This window comes from Melanotaenia boesemani, chromosome 19, assembly GCF_017639745.1.
Source record: "Melanotaenia boesemani isolate fMelBoe1 chromosome 19, fMelBoe1.pri, whole genome shotgun sequence".
NCBI classification, from domain to species: Eukaryota; Metazoa; Chordata; class Actinopteri; order Atheriniformes; family Melanotaeniidae; genus Melanotaenia; species Melanotaenia boesemani.
The window spans coordinates 11,499,992-11,516,926 of NC_055700.1; the positions used below are offsets into that span (position 1 = coordinate 11,499,992).

At 39.4% G+C, this 16,935-nt stretch overlaps 1 protein-coding gene across 2 annotated transcripts in view; it reads left to right on the top strand.

Moving 5' to 3' along the window:
- The window catches only part of LOC121629901 (probable E3 ubiquitin-protein ligase HERC1), a 43,462-nt gene that overhangs the window by 14,837 nt on the left and 11,690 nt on the right, over nucleotides 1-16,935 (top strand). The window contains exons 27-55 of one of the 2 annotated variants that reach the window (XM_041969806.1): nucleotides 66-319; nucleotides 988-1,185; nucleotides 1,336-1,456; nucleotides 2,497-2,737; nucleotides 2,834-3,000; nucleotides 3,115-3,261; nucleotides 3,365-3,462; nucleotides 3,628-3,723; nucleotides 4,454-4,621; nucleotides 4,752-4,991; nucleotides 5,082-5,165; nucleotides 5,494-5,722; nucleotides 6,103-6,385; nucleotides 6,756-7,513; nucleotides 7,700-7,913; nucleotides 9,389-9,558; nucleotides 11,273-11,356; nucleotides 12,082-12,268; nucleotides 12,371-12,498; nucleotides 12,605-12,813; nucleotides 13,020-13,279; nucleotides 13,375-13,427; nucleotides 13,518-13,712; nucleotides 14,421-14,586; nucleotides 14,671-14,920; nucleotides 15,294-15,501; nucleotides 15,596-15,873; nucleotides 16,035-16,162; nucleotides 16,340-16,467. In XM_041969806.1, coding sequence (XP_041825740.1) covers nucleotides 66-319; nucleotides 988-1,185; nucleotides 1,336-1,456; nucleotides 2,497-2,737; nucleotides 2,834-3,000; nucleotides 3,115-3,261; nucleotides 3,365-3,462; nucleotides 3,628-3,723; nucleotides 4,454-4,621; nucleotides 4,752-4,991; nucleotides 5,082-5,165; nucleotides 5,494-5,722; nucleotides 6,103-6,385; nucleotides 6,756-7,513; nucleotides 7,700-7,913; nucleotides 9,389-9,558; nucleotides 11,273-11,356; nucleotides 12,082-12,268; nucleotides 12,371-12,498; nucleotides 12,605-12,813; nucleotides 13,020-13,279; nucleotides 13,375-13,427; nucleotides 13,518-13,712; nucleotides 14,421-14,586; nucleotides 14,671-14,920; nucleotides 15,294-15,501; nucleotides 15,596-15,873; nucleotides 16,035-16,162; nucleotides 16,340-16,467 — 5,742 coding nt within the window. Of the gene's footprint in view, nucleotides 1-65; nucleotides 320-987; nucleotides 1,186-1,335; nucleotides 1,457-2,496; nucleotides 2,738-2,833; nucleotides 3,001-3,114; nucleotides 3,262-3,364; nucleotides 3,463-3,627; nucleotides 3,724-4,453; nucleotides 4,622-4,751; nucleotides 4,992-5,081; nucleotides 5,166-5,493; nucleotides 5,723-6,102; nucleotides 6,386-6,731; nucleotides 7,514-7,699; nucleotides 7,914-9,388; nucleotides 9,559-11,272; nucleotides 11,357-12,081; nucleotides 12,269-12,370; nucleotides 12,499-12,604; nucleotides 12,814-13,019; nucleotides 13,280-13,374; nucleotides 13,428-13,517; nucleotides 13,713-14,420; nucleotides 14,587-14,670; nucleotides 14,921-15,293; nucleotides 15,502-15,595; nucleotides 15,874-16,034; nucleotides 16,163-16,339; nucleotides 16,468-16,935 lie in introns of both variants that reach the window. The other variant, XM_041969807.1, reaches the window with a different exon arrangement.

A 16,935-nucleotide genomic window follows, 5' to 3' on the forward strand; every position in this document is an offset into this window, starting at 1 on the left:
ACAGTGTTATACTGAGCTGTGTTTGAGAATAAGTAAAATAGTTTAAACATGGAATTATTTTCCAGGCTTACCTCTGTGCTCTTTGGGAGTCATGAAAGATGCTTGGGATCGCTTACGGCAGTGTATCAGCCCAACTTCCCCCTTGTCACACTGTGGCAGCAACACTTTGCCTATTCTCAACCAGGTGTTTCACTTTGTCTGTGGAAGTCTGATCCACCCACCACTTTCTTCACCAACTCTGGCAGGTGGACAGAGCTGTAGTCAGGCAGACCCAAAGGCCATTGCTTTTGCCATAATGCAGCAGCAACAGCGGGCTGAGGTAATTGTAACTTTTCATTTGTTACATGACATATATTATTGATATATGATATTTATTCAATAATTGTTTATCAGGGCAATGAGACTGACTAGGAAAATTTACAAGCATCTGTTTTATGTTGACACCCTACGAGCCTCCACGCAGCCTTAGATCCTCGGGCAGGTCTCTTTTGGCTGTTCCGGGGTCGAAACTAAAGACCAAAGGTGACCGAGCTTTCTCTGTCCAGGCCCCTCGACTCTGGAATGGCCTGCCTGAGGAGATAAGACTGGCACCATCAGTGTCATCTTTTAAATCACTTCTTAAAACGCACTTTTATCGATTGGCCTTTTTATAATAGTATAATATTTTATCTATTTAATTTTCATGCTGTACTCTTGTATGTGTCTTGTCATTGTTTTCTGCTGTGTGATGTCCAGCACTTTGTAAACTCTGTTTTTAAAAGTGCTATACAAATAAAGATTTATTATTATTATTATTATTATTATTATTATGTTAAACTTTAGCCAGCTGGAATATTACGAAAGTAGTAAGGGTACCAAAGATTTTTCACTTTGTAAATGTTAAAGCTTATGCAGTTAGTGATGCACACAGTGCTTATGTACATAGTGATGTTCAAACTAATGGACTCTCAAGGCTTTAACAAACTGTGAACTTTTTGTTGTGATCAGATGCGTCTGGAGGCCTTATGTCAGATGTCTGCCTTCCTTTCTAAGATGGAGGAGAAGAGCAGTGGATCCTCAGTTTCTCCTCAGTTTCCTGCTTTGTTACAGTCAGTGCAGCTCCAGTTTCTCTCTGGATGCTTTGCCTTGGGAACACAAATCATTGGCTCTCACTCTGGAGTTCATTATGAGACTCAGCATTACATGGTACATTCAATATACCCTCACGTTTGCACAGATATTTATGATATGCAAAGAACTAATGGAAGAAATTAATACTTAATACAATCTATATGGGTAGGTAATACACTTAAATGTTTTTCGTGTATTGTTCCAACCTCTCTCACCTCAATCCAGTGTGGCACTAATGCAGCTTCTGCAGAAACAAGAAGAGAGCTACAGTCTGCAGCCCACGCCTTTTACCAGCAAGTGGTGTGTGTTCTCAAACAGAGGGTCCAGTTGGAAAAAGAACAACCTGGTATATATTTACCTTTTTACAGTTTCACTTAATATTATTATTTTATTTATTTTGTTCATGTTTTTCTTTTTTCCTTTTTTAGCTCTTTAAAATGAACACAATACAACTGAAGTGTAGCAAAAAACAAAGACTGATAAAGGCAGGTGTAAAAAAAATGTTTGACTCCCTCAGGCACAACACAAAGCTTTTGAGCAAGAGTGTGTTACATGCCACAACATATACTATTTTTGCCTGACTAAAAAAAAAAGTCACCACCTGGATTTGACTAAGCAAATGGATACGAGCCTCCTATTGGATGATTGCTGGCAACAAGTTATTCAACCCCAACTGATGCAATGATTAGCTTCTCATTTCTTAAACAACCAAGTAGAAAAACACATTCTGTGGTTGTGGAAAAGATGTTAGTCTGTTTAAGCAGGGTCAAATCATTAGCATGCATTAAGCAAAGAGCATCAGCATCTAAAGGGATTGCAGAAGCTACTAAAACTATGTTAAGAACTGTCTAGCACATTATTAAAAACTGGAAGGATAGTGGGGAACCATCATCTTTGAGGTGGTTGGAAAAAAATCTTGAATGATACGTCTGCGATCACCTAAAGGTTTGGTGAAATCAAATCAATGAAAAACAAGAGTAGAACTCACGGCTATGTTTAATAGTGAAAGTAAGCAGCCATATTCAGAGATGACAATACCAGGACTGATCAGGCTCAAATTGTGAAACAGTGATTCAGGGAGGGTGAGACACATGGATTGGGCACTACAGAGTCCAGACCTGAACCCCATTGAGAATGTGTGGGATGTGCTTGAGAATGCTTTGCTCAGTGGTCAGACTCTCCCATCATTAATACAAGATTTTGGTGAAAAATGAATGCAACACTGGACGGAAATAAATTTTGACATTGCAGAAACTTATTGAAACAGTGCCAGAGCGAATACATGCCACAATCACAGCTAAATAGGGTCAACAAAATGTTAGTGTGTGACCTTTTATTTTGAGTTTGGTTTGTCTTCATGTGACATATTGTCTTTGTCATACTCAGGTTCCTGCCAGCACCTTCTTCTAGCCACAATGTTTGCACTGAATTTTTGTTACCAACCTATTGATTTGGTGCTGATCATCAAATGTGGCATCCTGGAAATCCTGTCCATGCTGACCAACAACAGCTGTGCACTGACAAACCAGGGCTGGTTTGCAGCCTCAACATCTGGATCAATGTTAGTCAGCGGAGCACTCAGACTGGCATGCGCCCGCCTGCTTCAGATTTTGACTGTAGCAGCAAGGTGATTATGAAAAGACAGTTATGAACATGCTTTTGTTTTTACCTCTTTCTTCTCTTCCTTGTTCTATTTACACAACTAATCGTGCTGTGCTCTCAGTTCCTGTGAGGATTTGCTGCCTATAGATGTATCTTATTCTCTGATGGAGGTGATGTGTGGGCATTTGCAAAACATCCTGCACAAATTCCACCAACAACAGATGGCAGAGAAAGAATCAATGGACAGGGCAAATCTGGACGCCACCTGCAAGAGCACAAGTATACCTGGTGTGGCAAATATACATACAATAACCTTCATTTTACTATATGTGTTTTAAACAGAGCACAAATAAACTAATTCTCTTAAAGCTTAAATCATCTGTCTTATTGCTTTTGGAGCAGAAAACAGCAATGTGGTTGAATCTCAGCTGGCGGATTTCCTGGTGTTTCTCAGGCGAGTGTTGTCACTAAGAGTAATGAAAAGACTTTCAACTTTTGTCAAATGGATTAATCCACTCATGGCCATTATTTCACACAAGTGCTCTTCAGGTAAGACACTATGTGTCTAGTGTGAATAATAATTAGTATTTATATTTTACACAGTGTTGAAATGTTTCCCTTGTTATTTATACTACCAACCTATTCTTTTTAGGATCTCCATGCTTCAAGAATCTTCGTACTAAACTTTTGGCCTTCCATGTTTTAGAAAGATTATTACCTGCTTGTTCTGAGCCTGTTCAGATTCAACAGGTACGATGGAAAAATGAGCATGTTACCTGCAAGTAAAGTCGCTCATGAAGGCATTATTAAAATTGCAAGCTTATATGAAGAATGTGTGAGTTCTAAATGGTATATTTATTATGAGCATGATACTGAAGAAATTCAGATTTTCTCTTTTTCCCTTTTTTCTTGTAGATTGTCAAACAACTCTTTCAGCTGTTGTCCGTTTATATGTGGGAAGAACCTCTTGCTGAGAGAAACTTTGAAGAAGCAGCTGAAAAAGACACACTGGTAATTTAATACATATTGCATTAGTTATGCTCTGGACAGTAATCTGTACCTCTTACTATATAATTTTGGACTATCAGTGATTTTCTTTACAGTTATTGGTACATAACAAATTGGGCTGAAACTGTTGACTTTGCAACAAGATCAATGAATGAATTATTGAATGACTGAACAGTTTACAAAACAATACTTGTTGTAACATCCACTGTATATGAAAATTTTGGAAGTTTTTCTGCTGTTTCATGCACGCTTTGTCTTGATTTAATAGTCACAACTACAACAGTATATGCAAACTGGTAAAATGTGCCGCAGATTTGTTGTATTAGATTAGTTGTGGGCTGTATTAAAATTTTGTCAACATTTCCAAACATAATTGGTTTTCATTTGTGGTTTAAATGCTGGTTTAAAAAAAATAAATTTAATGATCTAAAAGAAAATGCAGCTTTAAAGTGATTTACAGTCCTGGCAGTGATGAAACTAAAAACAGCAGGGCTACAGATGGCATGTTATCAGTTATAGGATGGGAAGAAAAGTGGACAAGACCAAAAAATGCAAACAGATCTTTCCCATGTTTAAATAGGCTAAAATGTGTATATATATCCACAAAGTTGGATATGTCATTTATCATTTGAAAATGGGATTAGATAATTACTGGTAATTTACTTATAGAAGCACTTTTAGTAATTTGCCAATTGTTTTACTATAATTTCTTTACCACATGTTGCTTTTACAGAATCCTGGCAGCTATGATGAGTGTATTCCCATTGGAGATTTTTCCTTTGATCCACACAAGCTGGTCTGCTGTTCTCTGGAGAGTGGAAATGTTCTCTCCCATGGTTCAGGAGGGAAAGGCTATGGCTTGGCAACCACAGCCATTACCTCTGGATGCTTCATTTGGAAGGTATCTGCTCTATGGAGACAAAGAAATGACAAACAGAAAGTTATAAACTAAAATTTTAGTTCTCCACATTTTAGTTCTGTGTGCTAAAAGATATTCTCTGTAACCCATCTCATTCAACTTCTGTTTGCAGTTCTACATTGCCAAGGAGAACAGAGGCAATGAGGGCACATGTGTGGGAGTATCACGCTGGCCACTCAGAGATCACAACCATCATACCACCACTGACATGTGGCTGTATCGTGCTTATAGTGGCAACCTGTACCATGGAGGTGAACTGGTCCGTACACTTCCCTCTTTTACCCAGGGTGACACTATCACCTGCGTCCTGGACATGGAGGCTCACACTATATCATTTGGCAAAAATGACAAGGTCTGACTAAGTATTCAGTCAGTTTAGTGCTTTGTTCAGACCGCGTGATCTCTTTAATTTGTTTTATTTTTGTCCATATTCCTCTTGCAGGAGCCAAAGTTGGCGTTTGAGGGAGTGGTTGCCTCTGAGCTGTATCCATGTGTGTTGTTTTACAGCAGTAATCCTGGAGAGAAGGTGCATGAAGCACTGTGAACCAATAGGACCTGTCTTTGAATCCTGTTTCATTATCACAGTTATTTTTGCCAGTTTAAGTACTGTTAGTCTTCAAACATGTATAAATGTCAATTATAACTAGAACATCCCTGTTGATCAGGGACTCTACATTCCCACTTTCAATAAGAGCCAATTACCTATATAGTGAAATTATCTCATGCTAAAATATAACAAATGATTATTTGTCTAATAATTTGTATAACAGAAAATACTATACACTAAAAATATCTGAAATTTAGAATATCTAATGGCACAACAAAATTGTACAGAATCCCTGTATTCCTCACAGGTGGCACTGCGTGACCTGCAGATCAGAGGCATGCCCAGTAATCTGCTTCCCGGGGAGCCTCTGTGCAGCCCTCGGACAACCGTGCTGCTGGAGTCAACAATTCATCTCCTACGTAGGCTCCATGAGTGTGATCCGTGGTCCACATATATTAACCAGCACATTCATATCCACCTGGAGCTTATCGGTCCTGTGCTGAGAGACGAAGACTCTGGAAGCTTTAAAGACTCTGGTAAAAACACATACTTGGAAAGTAGTCTTAGTAGCATGTTGAGGTTAGCCTACTCTTTTAAAAAATTGATAACGGAGTAAAATTATCTTCATCAGTTTTCAAATGAGGTTAAAACTTTTTATACATTATATGTGTTCTGCCAAACTCACTTAATACATTGGATTAGACTAAAATTATGTTAGAAATGGATAAAAGAGTCATCTGTCAGCTGTATTTTTAAACAGGCAGCACAAAAAACCACGTGGAAAACAGATGTTAAAAGTTATTTAGGACACTATTTTATCTATTATTTTGAGAATCGATATGGAAGGCAGCCAGTGAAGCTCTTCCTTTGACATAGTATTACTTTTTGATTCCCACTGGCTTATTATTTCCAATAGGTCACGGTCTTACACACACTGAGAAGGAAGACAAAGACCTGACTGGCGAAGACACCCGGGAATTACTGGCACATCGTCAGTCCTTGTCGGAGGCCAAGCTGGAGGCTCTTTGCACTCAAGTGTGGCCGGTACTGGCACTGATTGGAGGAGTTGACAGTGGTCTCCGTGCGGGAGGTCTGTGCCTGCACAGGCCCAGTGGTCGTAGGGCCGTTCTACTGGGAGTCCTGAAAGAAGGAAGCTCTCTGGCCAAGCTTCAGTGGGAGGAGCCAGATCTCTCTGTCAGGTATCACAAAAATACATTCACATGCCCCCTTACTCATTATCAGATTGTTTCTGCACGTTTCTTAAATGATGGTTCTCATTACCTTCCATTAAACAATTCTTATATTTTTCTTGTCTTGGTCCTTTCAGCATGTGTATTACTCTAATTCCTTTCTGTTAGTGTTTATTTTTCATTTTCTCTGTAGTTTGTCTAACGTTTTACTTTATTTTAATCATTTACTCTTCTGATCTTACTTTCTTCTCGCTTCTTCTTCTCCATTTTTAAATCCATTAATCCCTGTTGAATCCGTCCTGGTGTCACTCCATGCTGTATCTGTGGGTTCTTCCCATCCTTCCCAATAACTAAGCTCCATGAATTCTTGGTCACCCAGCGACACGCCGATCATCTCATTGGAGCCCTGTGACATATCCTGCTGTGATGTCACCCGCCTCGGAGGCCTCAAACCAACGGTGTTGTTAGATCTGATATATTTGATGGGGCTGCTGGAGGAACAGGGGTGGCTGGGGGCTCTTCCGCTCTCCAAAAGGAAATACTCTCAGGAGATTCTGAATGAGGGTGAGACTCAGTCCTTCCTGGATGAAGATATATCAGATGAAATGAAATGCCTGTCAGAAGATGAGAAGAAGAAAATGAAGGAGCAGAAAGTTGAGGCAAACTCTTTCCCATCACCATCATCAACCAGCGATGCTGCAAAGACCGCTGACTCTCAGGAATTCTGCTCAGCTCAGTCTCCCCAAACATCCCAGAGCTCAAAGGTGGATGCCTTTGCCCTAGAAGTGAAAGCAGTTAGAGTCTCATATCTTCTTATTGGGGGTTTGAAAGCCCTGACTGTCATTTTTAGCTGTGAGAAACTTTCAGATTTGCTCCTAGCACCTAAACATGACTCTAAAAACCCCTTAGTGACTCCTCTTTCCAGTCCTACCCCTGACACGACTAAGACCAGCAATAAACAGTGGGATGAAAGTACCGAGCTGAGATCAGTGCTGCAGTATGTAGTTCAGAGTATGGTGAAGTGGGCAGTAAGGCCTTGTCCAATCAAACAGACTGTGTCTCTAGCTGATCTAGAGAGAGCTCAAGTCATGATATACAAAGGAGCCCTGAACAGACAGCAGGACAAAGAACGCAAAGGTATCTATCTGGAGATGTTTATTAGACTTTCTTGTTTTTCTTTGTTTTGCAGAGCTATATTTCAAATTTTTGGCTTATAAAGATCAGTGATTTAACTTGGAGTCATTGTGATGACAGATATAAAACCTCAGACTTGAATCTGATTTTAAGCCTTATCTAATCTGCATCACCACCTTTCTCATGCAGAATCCGCCCATCGCTTGTCCTCTCAGCCCATTTCTAAATCCTCCAGCTCGGTGTCTTTGTACAGTGTGGGTTCAGAAGGCACTGCCATATTTGGCCAATCAAACAGAGCTTCTGCCTCATCCTCAAATACTGACTTGGCATCCTCTTTGCCAACAAACCTGCAGACAGATGGTCTGGATAACTTCAACCCTTTCCTTCCTATTAGCCTCCTCCAGTAAGTATAGCATATTTATTTGATTTAATGTTTTGTTGAAGAATTCATCCAAAATGAATGATCCACTACATTGTGAGAAACCCATTTATTGTTCAGAATACAATAATTAGTTCACATTCGTACTGATGGCTAAAGACCCGTATGTTTTGGCAGCAGCAGGTATTCTGAAGTCCAGGGAATGGGTGAGTTAGGATGTGTTGTTAAAAAAACAAAACAAAAGGAAAGAGATTTCTCTGCTCTGGACGTGATTCACTAAAGATATTGAAGCTTTTGCAGTTGCTTAATGGCAGCAAGCCAGAGTCTGCACATCCGTCTCATTTGCAAAGCATTTCCAATGGGTGATGTGATCCTCAAACTGTTCCACCAACCAAATAGTGTTTATCTGCTTCAGAACAGTTTACCCAGATTTAAAGTTTAAGTTTTATGCATATGTTTAAAAGAAAAATAACTTATATTTACCACCTTGGCAAAAAGTGTTCAATTCTCAAAGAACAGTGCTGTTTACCACACTGTAAGAATAAAATCTTTAGTGTTAAAACCTGTGTCACTGCATAGCTAGATCTTTTTTTTTCTATTGCAACTATTTCTACTAGTACTATTAGGACTTATAATAACAACAATAACCTTTGTATTACTGGAGAACCCTTTGTCTGTTTCCTCTGGGCACCTTGTTCTGGTTGCAGAGATTTTTTTAACTGTTTCCACAGTTAGACTGAGCTGTTGCTCATTGGGATGCTGTTTCTCTGCAGCCATCTTCTTCAAATAACTGTCTTGTACAGTATGTAGATACATGTTTAAATACATCTACAGAACTTACTTATTGCAGTTCTTCTTTGATACAGTCAAAAGTCATTCCAACAGGATTAAGGAGAACCTTTGTACCTTATCCGTTAGCATCAGCAGCTTGCTACAAGTGAATGTTATTTTTCTGACACAACAAGGGTACAAATTGGTCATACATGTAACGTTTTTAGCGCTGTGCTTTGTGAATCAGATGCTGGGATGGGGCAGACATCTGAGGCAAATGATGTGCAATATTTGGCGCTAATAGCAGCTGCATTTCAGTCTTAGTGAATCAGGGCCGCTGTCTTTAACCCAGGCTTCAGTTTCGCCTGCTTGTTCGTTGTCTAACCGAGCAAACACCAAACAAACAGCTTCTTCAGTGCTACAGTATATTGTAAAACTAACAGTAAAACCAGATGCTCCCCAGGGAGGAGATTTAAAATTTTAAACTGAAGATTTCTGCAGACTTTCTGATTGTGGGTTGATACCCACAATAAGCAATAAGTAAGGGGTTTGAGCAGATTTATAAGGATTCCAGCTTGAATTACTGCAGTTTTTAGGCATTTAAAAGCAACACTACAAGTAGATTTTTGACACACCAAACGTCTGGCCTGGATTTAAAGCCGACAGTGCTCAAAAGCACTGTTTCCTCTGTGTTATAACTGTATATACTGTGTCTTCACCTTCCCTAGGCACATGGTGCTAACTCGGTTCCCTACACTTACGGGCCTGGTTAGCGCTCCCCCTGTGCTGCACCCTTGCTTCAGCTTGGCCAGCTCTGCTTCTTGTGATGCCTTCACAGAACAGCAGACTAGCTTCATGGAGCCTGGTCCCTGCAGCACACAGGCCAGAAGCAGTCTGGGTAAGATCAAGCATGGAGATGTTATGAGTGGGGGGAACAAGTTAGAAGAAAATGCATAACTGCAAATTTGAAAGAACAAAGAAAAAGATCTTAATTCAAAGTTACTGATAAACAGTGTAGTGTGTTTAAGGGAGAATCTTTTCTAGTTGTCTTGAGACCTTCTGAGGTTCAGCTTTAACAAATTGTTACCCAATGCTGGCCCATGAAACATAAAATTTAATTAGAAAATCAAATAAATTGTTTTCTTTATTACAAAAGAAACAATAACTCAATAACTTGTCTGTCTTTTGCATGGTCTTAAATGTTTGGCCACTGATGCTCAAAACAGCATGTGTTTTGCTCTGCTACTGGATGTAAATAATGCATGTATACACTTACATGCTTGAATGACATCTTTTTTGTTTTATTGTCAGTCATGTTGTTGTTATTTTGAACAATTTCATAAACTGAACTAGACTTAAATTTTCCCTGTTCCACATTTTAAGATAAAAGAAGAATAAAGGGCCGGTTGTATGGAGCCCCCTAGGGGACACCGCGTTTTTTTTTCTTTTTGTTGTTTGTTTTGTTTTATGTTGTTGTAACATAGTGCTTTAATGGATTAATTACAAGTGCAGACAAAGAGGTTTGCCGTAATCAGAAACGGTATCAAGCATCTTGCTGCTTTACTGTTTAGGCTGCTTGTGTTTAGACTGTAAAGTGAGATTGATATGATTTTTTGGTAATGTATTAAATAGACTCCAATTTCCATTCATTTTCATGACTTTGAATTATTAACTGCGCAGTACAGCTTATTATTGAGAAGAAGTTAGGCTATTTGTGTCAAAAAATACATAATACAATATGCTAGCATCTCTTAAGGATCTTCAGTTCAAAAAGGATAATTTAGTCTTCTTTCTTAAATATAGACTATTTAGTCTGTACTCGGCTTCAGAAGCGTCAGCTGATCGCTGTAATGTGTTGTTTATCAGCTGTTATTCATAGACACGGACAAACTGACAGATCTGACATCCGCCAGATTGCCCTTGCCGCCCGATGGTCTCTGTGTAAGAGCGTAAACGCTTCCTCATCACTGTTGATGGTGCTCTGGGCCCACTTTCTGATTTCTATTGCTTCCTTAATTCATTATTTATGTTTGTCTCTTCTCCAATGACTTTAGTATGCGGCTTGCCTGACATGATTAATTTGTAATTAATCTGTTAAAGCACTACATTACTACAACATGTTTCCTCCGTTGACATGAACATAATATCAGGTGTATGTACGTGTTATGTTGACTTGACCAGATAAAAAATACCTAAAGAAACTGAGCAAAACGGCTTTAACAGGCTGTGCTCACTCTTGTAGTATAATCAGTGTCAGATCATCCCTTTTTTGTGTGGTAACGCAAACTTATTAAAAGGGAATGCAAACATATTGTGTGGTAATGCAAAAGAAAAAAAAAAAATCCTGTGTCCCCTGGGCGACTCTGTATGGTTGATTTGCAGATTTGGCCATTTATTGAGGGGATTAAAAATAATTTATATTTAAAAAAAAAAACTAAACTAAAATTAGTTGAGGATGATTGATGTGAAGCAACAAAAATGATCTGAACAGAGGAAATAATCTAAACGAAAGGTGAGAATACCTATAAGTGGGCTCAATTAAAGATGGAGCTGTGGGTTTGTTTTTGGTTCTTGGTTTTTTGTCTACTTTTCTTTTTCTCCTCAACCACCAGAACGGACACAAATGTTTGTCACCAGTCGCTTGCTAGAAATGGGATTCTCTATGAGACATATCTACTGGGCCATGGAAGCAGCAGGTACTGCTTTGTGTGAAGTAAATAGTGCCATTTATTTACAGGTTTATGTGATTTTATTTTTTTCTATTTGTTACATTTGTCCTTCACTGTGTGTTGCTACATTCCAGTAGGATAAATTATGTGGCAAACAATTTATAGTCTCTGATACAAGCAAAAATTGTTAGTTTATTATTTTTTTTTACTAACAGGATGCCTTTCATTAAGGCGGACAACAACTTAATACACAGTATATCATTTAAAACATGTTTTTTTTCTCCCTCAAAACAACCTTTATCTAAGTAACTCCCCCACTGGTCAACATAATTAGATGGAAATCTTTTAACAGATTCAGACACAAGCTCATTTTAAAATTCTTTCTTTGCCATTTGAATCACAGAAGCTTATAATTATACAACATCACAGCATGGTAGGAGGGAACATTTATGTCACAAATGATGCATTTTGTGCATGTATATTATTCTTTTTTTTACATTTACACATTGCATATGGGCACATGGTCATGTTTGTGGTACCACCTTTTCAATTCCAATTTTAGTCCCCCCTTTACGCTACATCACCTGAGTCACACACTTTTTTTGAACGGATGCCTCAGTCTGAGCTCAGTCCATACAAAATAGCATGGTCCTCTCATGGTGATACCTAACATGAATTATTCGTGAAACATCCCATGATCCATCTTTTCTTTTTGAACTCTGACAGTTCAACTTCCCTGTGGTCCCTCCCAGATGTAGCAGGTGACTTGGACTCTCAGACCATTGAGGTGTTGGCCAGCTGGATGTTAGAGCACCCCCTGACAGAGGACCAGCAGGCATCTGAGTTACCGAGACCAGAGGGTGTTCCTGACACACCTTCCCCAGATGGGCCGGAGACAGTGCAATGCCCTGAACGGCCCACTAGCCATACCAATGAAAGGTAAGGAATTTTAGAAGTTGGTCATAGTTTACACAAAATTTTTGTATTGCAGTTTTTAGAAATGCTAAAGTAAATTGATGTAATGTATTATGTTCTTTACAGCCTTTTGCCAGGGCTCGACTGGATAGAGAGGGAGAACTTCTTGGATGTCCATCTTACTAGGAACAGACCTCCGCCAGCACGGAGGCGACGCTCAGGTCCCACACAGAGGACCTCCTTCAGAAGGGCAGGTCAGAGTCACAAAACAGAGTGGAAAAGGCATGTCAAACTAAGTTCAAAGCTCAATATTGGTTGAAAAAAAACTTTATGTCCATTTCACAAACATTTTTTTTAAAGACTTGCCATCACCTAGCCCCCTCCCTCAGCCGTACCAGCAGCACACAGCAGTCGGTGATTGGCCAGAGCAGGTTGAGTTCCACCCATACTCTACTGAGGAGGAATCAGAGTTGGGCTACATGGATGATCCATACCAAGAAGAAACTTATGAGGACCTGCTTACCCCTTCATTCTTCAGTTTGGAGAGAGACACACTGCAGATAGTGGAGGTGACGTACATACATTACTTGAAATAAACACAGACAGTTTCATTTTAATTACTCTAACAATCACATGATCACAGAGGTGTTTGCATACTGTCTATTTTGTTGTGTGTATTGGCTTGTTTTGATGACAGTGTGTATACTTTCTTTGTGATGTCTATTATTGTACGTGTACTCTGCATGCTATTATCTGTGCTTCTTTGCTGCTTCAGGTTGGAGAAGAACACAGCCAGATGGTGAAATGTGAGCTGTGCAACACCTTTACTCTGCAGTTTAACAATCACATAAAGCGGCGACATCCAGGATGTGGGCAGAGTGCTGCACGCAAGGGCTACGACAGTACCGGTGCCTATGTCGATGTCTGGTTCAAAGGGGAGTGTGGCTCAAACTTCCCATTCTACCTTCTCTGCAGCTCTTGTAGGGAAAAATATCTGGCTGCAAACATGAGTGATCCAAATTCTAAATATGAAAGGTACAGACGCTACTGTATATGGGAATATGTTCAGAAGAAAAGCTTGTCCTTTGTTTTCACACTTCTATTATTTATTGTTGTGTCCTGTGCTGCAGGATTAAAGGTCTGACATCTGATTTGATTGGACAAATGGACAGCACTTCAGATGGTAGGGAAAGCAACATTAATTCTAAGGAGGCGTGTATTGAGTAATCTTAATAGTTGTTTCATAAGATGACTGCTGCTTTTATTTGCACAGATGACTGGGAAATGAGCCACCATGATGAGTATGACACAGGCAAATTGACAGGACTGGAGGATTTTGGACTCCTGCTAAGACCATTGGGGCTGACTGAAAAGAAGCTAGTACCAGATCCCATTATCTTTATGGAACCAGATCCACTTGGAACTCTAGTTTACAGCTCAGGATATCCAACAAGAACAGCTGCTAAAGGTATAATTTTTGTAGTTGTTCTTTTGATTAAAAAGAAAAACTATTCTTTTTATTTTCTGATTTACAGGCAAATTAAGCTTAATATGTTTGTACAACATCATTTTTGAGGATCAGACATGTATATGTGACATTTTGCACATTCTTTATTATATAAAACTCATACCATAAATAGCCAATTCTGGTTTTAATAATTTTTTAAATAACCCATTAGGGTTTAGAAACATTTTGACAGAGATGCAGGTACACTCATTTTTTTCTTTAGGTATTTTCAGGTTAAGAAGCAAATTTTTCAGTCACGTTTTCAGCATTGAGACTAATTATTAGACATTGCAGCATTTTTCCAGCAACACAAAACCACATTTAAAAATCTAATTTTTCACACTTTTGAAAACCAAATAGCCAGACATAAATGAAGAATTAAGTCATCATTTCTCAGAAACAAATTGTTCTGTTCATGTTGCAATAAATTATGAGATTTCTTCCTCTGATCAGTTAGCACACTTGTAACACTCACCCACATTCCCTCTGTGCAAGTTAATATCCAAGTAACTGCAGCATAGTGACTCATATATCGTTTTTCAAAGGTGAGCATCCGAAGCACATGAACACTACTTGCTGTCTTATTGGATCTTGTATTTCAAACTTTTCTGCATGATTTAATGTTTTTCCTATAGCAGCATGCCTTTTCATTGGTGTATTTCTTATTAGGTAATGCCCTTGTTGAGCAGAAGACATCACTGAGTCTTGGCCAGCAGGCAATATCACTGAGGGACTCACATGACAGACTAAAAGCTTTACGAAGAGTCACATCCACAGCACAGATTCTACTAGCTTACAACATGGTGATGAGAGCACTGTCTCAGACTGCCTCAAGGTAAATATTACTAAAAAAATTACCATGTTTCTTTTTTGATGTTTCTTTGATTTTTCAGCACTTCTTATCTGTCTTCCTTTGCAGTGTGTTAGTGTGCAGCCAGTCAAATGGACTTGAGTCATTGGGCCTGGCAGACATCCGGATATTGGTGCGTCTGATGACTTTAGCAGCAGGGGGCAGGGCTCACACCTGTGTGGGCAATCAGTCAGGTGTGAAAGGACTGGCGACAGAACACACCAACTCCACCTGCCTCAGCTTTCTTACTTCAGCCATTGGCAGTGTGGTGTCCCACAGCCCTACTGCTTACAGACAGCTAGTTGAGATTTGCACTCAGGTCAGTTTTTTTTTTTTTCCCCAGTAAAATGATAAATAATTAACTTTTCATGAGGGCTTGACAATGTCATTTAAAATCCACATCACAATAATTATGCTGAACCTCGCTTCCAGTTCAGTATCTGATTAAAGGTCATTAGGAATCATTTCAATGCATTATCTGAAAACTAAAAAAAAAAAATCATGTATGAGACTATTTAGGGCTCATTAACCTTTAAAAACAACCACACAGCTACAAGAATATGGACTTATTGAAGCTACTGCTTAATACTGAGTAGGTTTTTGAATGCCCGGACAAATGTTTTTCCTGCACAGCTAAATTGTGATAAGATAATGACAGATAATTTTAATCTGTCTAAAATTATTGCCTTTAGGACCTCATGGCTGCAGCTACTGGGGTGAACATTGGAGCCATAATTGACCCACAGCAGCGATCCCCTCTAACAATTGCAACCCAGGGAGCCCAGCAGCAAGACCACAATGACCAGACACCCTCAACATTCCTGGTCACACAAAGTCTGGTGTCCCTGCTAACTGAAAAGAGCATTCATTGCTATGGCCCTGATAGAGCTGAACATGAAGGTAATGGTGAGAAAGTTACACTTGATTAGGTGGATCATTTTTTGTAGTGTCATTCATGATAGCTCACATTTGTTAATGTATCCATTTGGTGCAGATGTGGGAAACCAAGGGGTGTCTTCTTCCTCTTTGCCTCCCTCACCTTTACCACATCTGAGTGGCAGAGTGGGCCCTCTGGAGCTGGCAAATGCTTTGGCAGCATGTGTCCTCTCTGCAAGGCTGACCAGTCAACACCGACAATGGGCAGCACAACAGCTGGTGCAGGCCTTGGCAGCTGCAGGGAGGGACAGTCCTAATCGACCCCAAACATACACTGACCTGGCTGGTGACTTGCGCAAATGTCCTCTCAAGAGACTTGAAGGACATTACAACAAGGCAAGTAGCACGCCCAGTTTCTGTTTATTTTCTTAATTTTTTTTTTATTTTTCTTACGGAAGAGATGTTTTCTTGGACATAATTTTATTGGACAACTTTGGCTTGTTTTTAATTTATTGTGAGGAATGTAATAAAATGTACACATTTTTTGTTCTGTGCAGGTGGCCAGCTGTTCCTGGAGCAGTGAGCAGAGTTTGCTGGCAACATGCTCTCAGGACAAGGTGGTGCAGCTGTGGACCATCAGCCAAAACACTGTGGAGTTACAGACCACATTCTCCTGCATTACCAGGTATTTATGCTCGGTTAAGTGTTGTTTTGCACAATGGTGGCTTCACTATTTAATGCTTATATTAAGGGGTTCGGTTTAAGGGATTTTTTTCATCTTTATTTTTGACATGAGAAGCAACAAACCTTTCTGAATGTCTTTCAAAGGACTGGTACTTTTTCTCTCATTGGTGTTTTGCAGCAAGACAGACAGATCAAGCAGTGAGAGAGCTGGCAGATGTCAGCATATGTCTCCTGTATACTGGAGTACTGGAGGAAACTTTTTGGCCGCACCTGAGAACAAACACATAAACATTATGAATATCAGAGGTCAGTCTATTTGTCTCTTACAGCTTTTAATATTTAAGGATCAGCCAAAACATTATAACCACCTGTTTAATATTGAGTAGGGTTTTGAATGCCAGGACAAACTTTGCCTATCAGTGGTTTTAATGTGGTGGCTATACACTGAGGCCTTCTTATCTTTAAAAGATGATACAGTAAATAAAGACAACAAACCAAACTATCAACAGTAATGCAGCATAAGTCAACAGTAATAATGCAAAAAACAACAGTAAAGTATCACTGTAATGACTTTGACTCCTTCAGTTACAACATATAGATCAGTTTCAGTACAGGGAAATTACACTCACAAAGTAAAGCAGCTGCGGGTCTGTTAACATTATGGACAAGACGTCTCTGTTTCAACTGTACCATCACAGGCATGTGTTGTAAGATGTCAAAAACTAAACTATTGTCATTATTACTTCAGACATGGATAGCTAATTGTTATATACC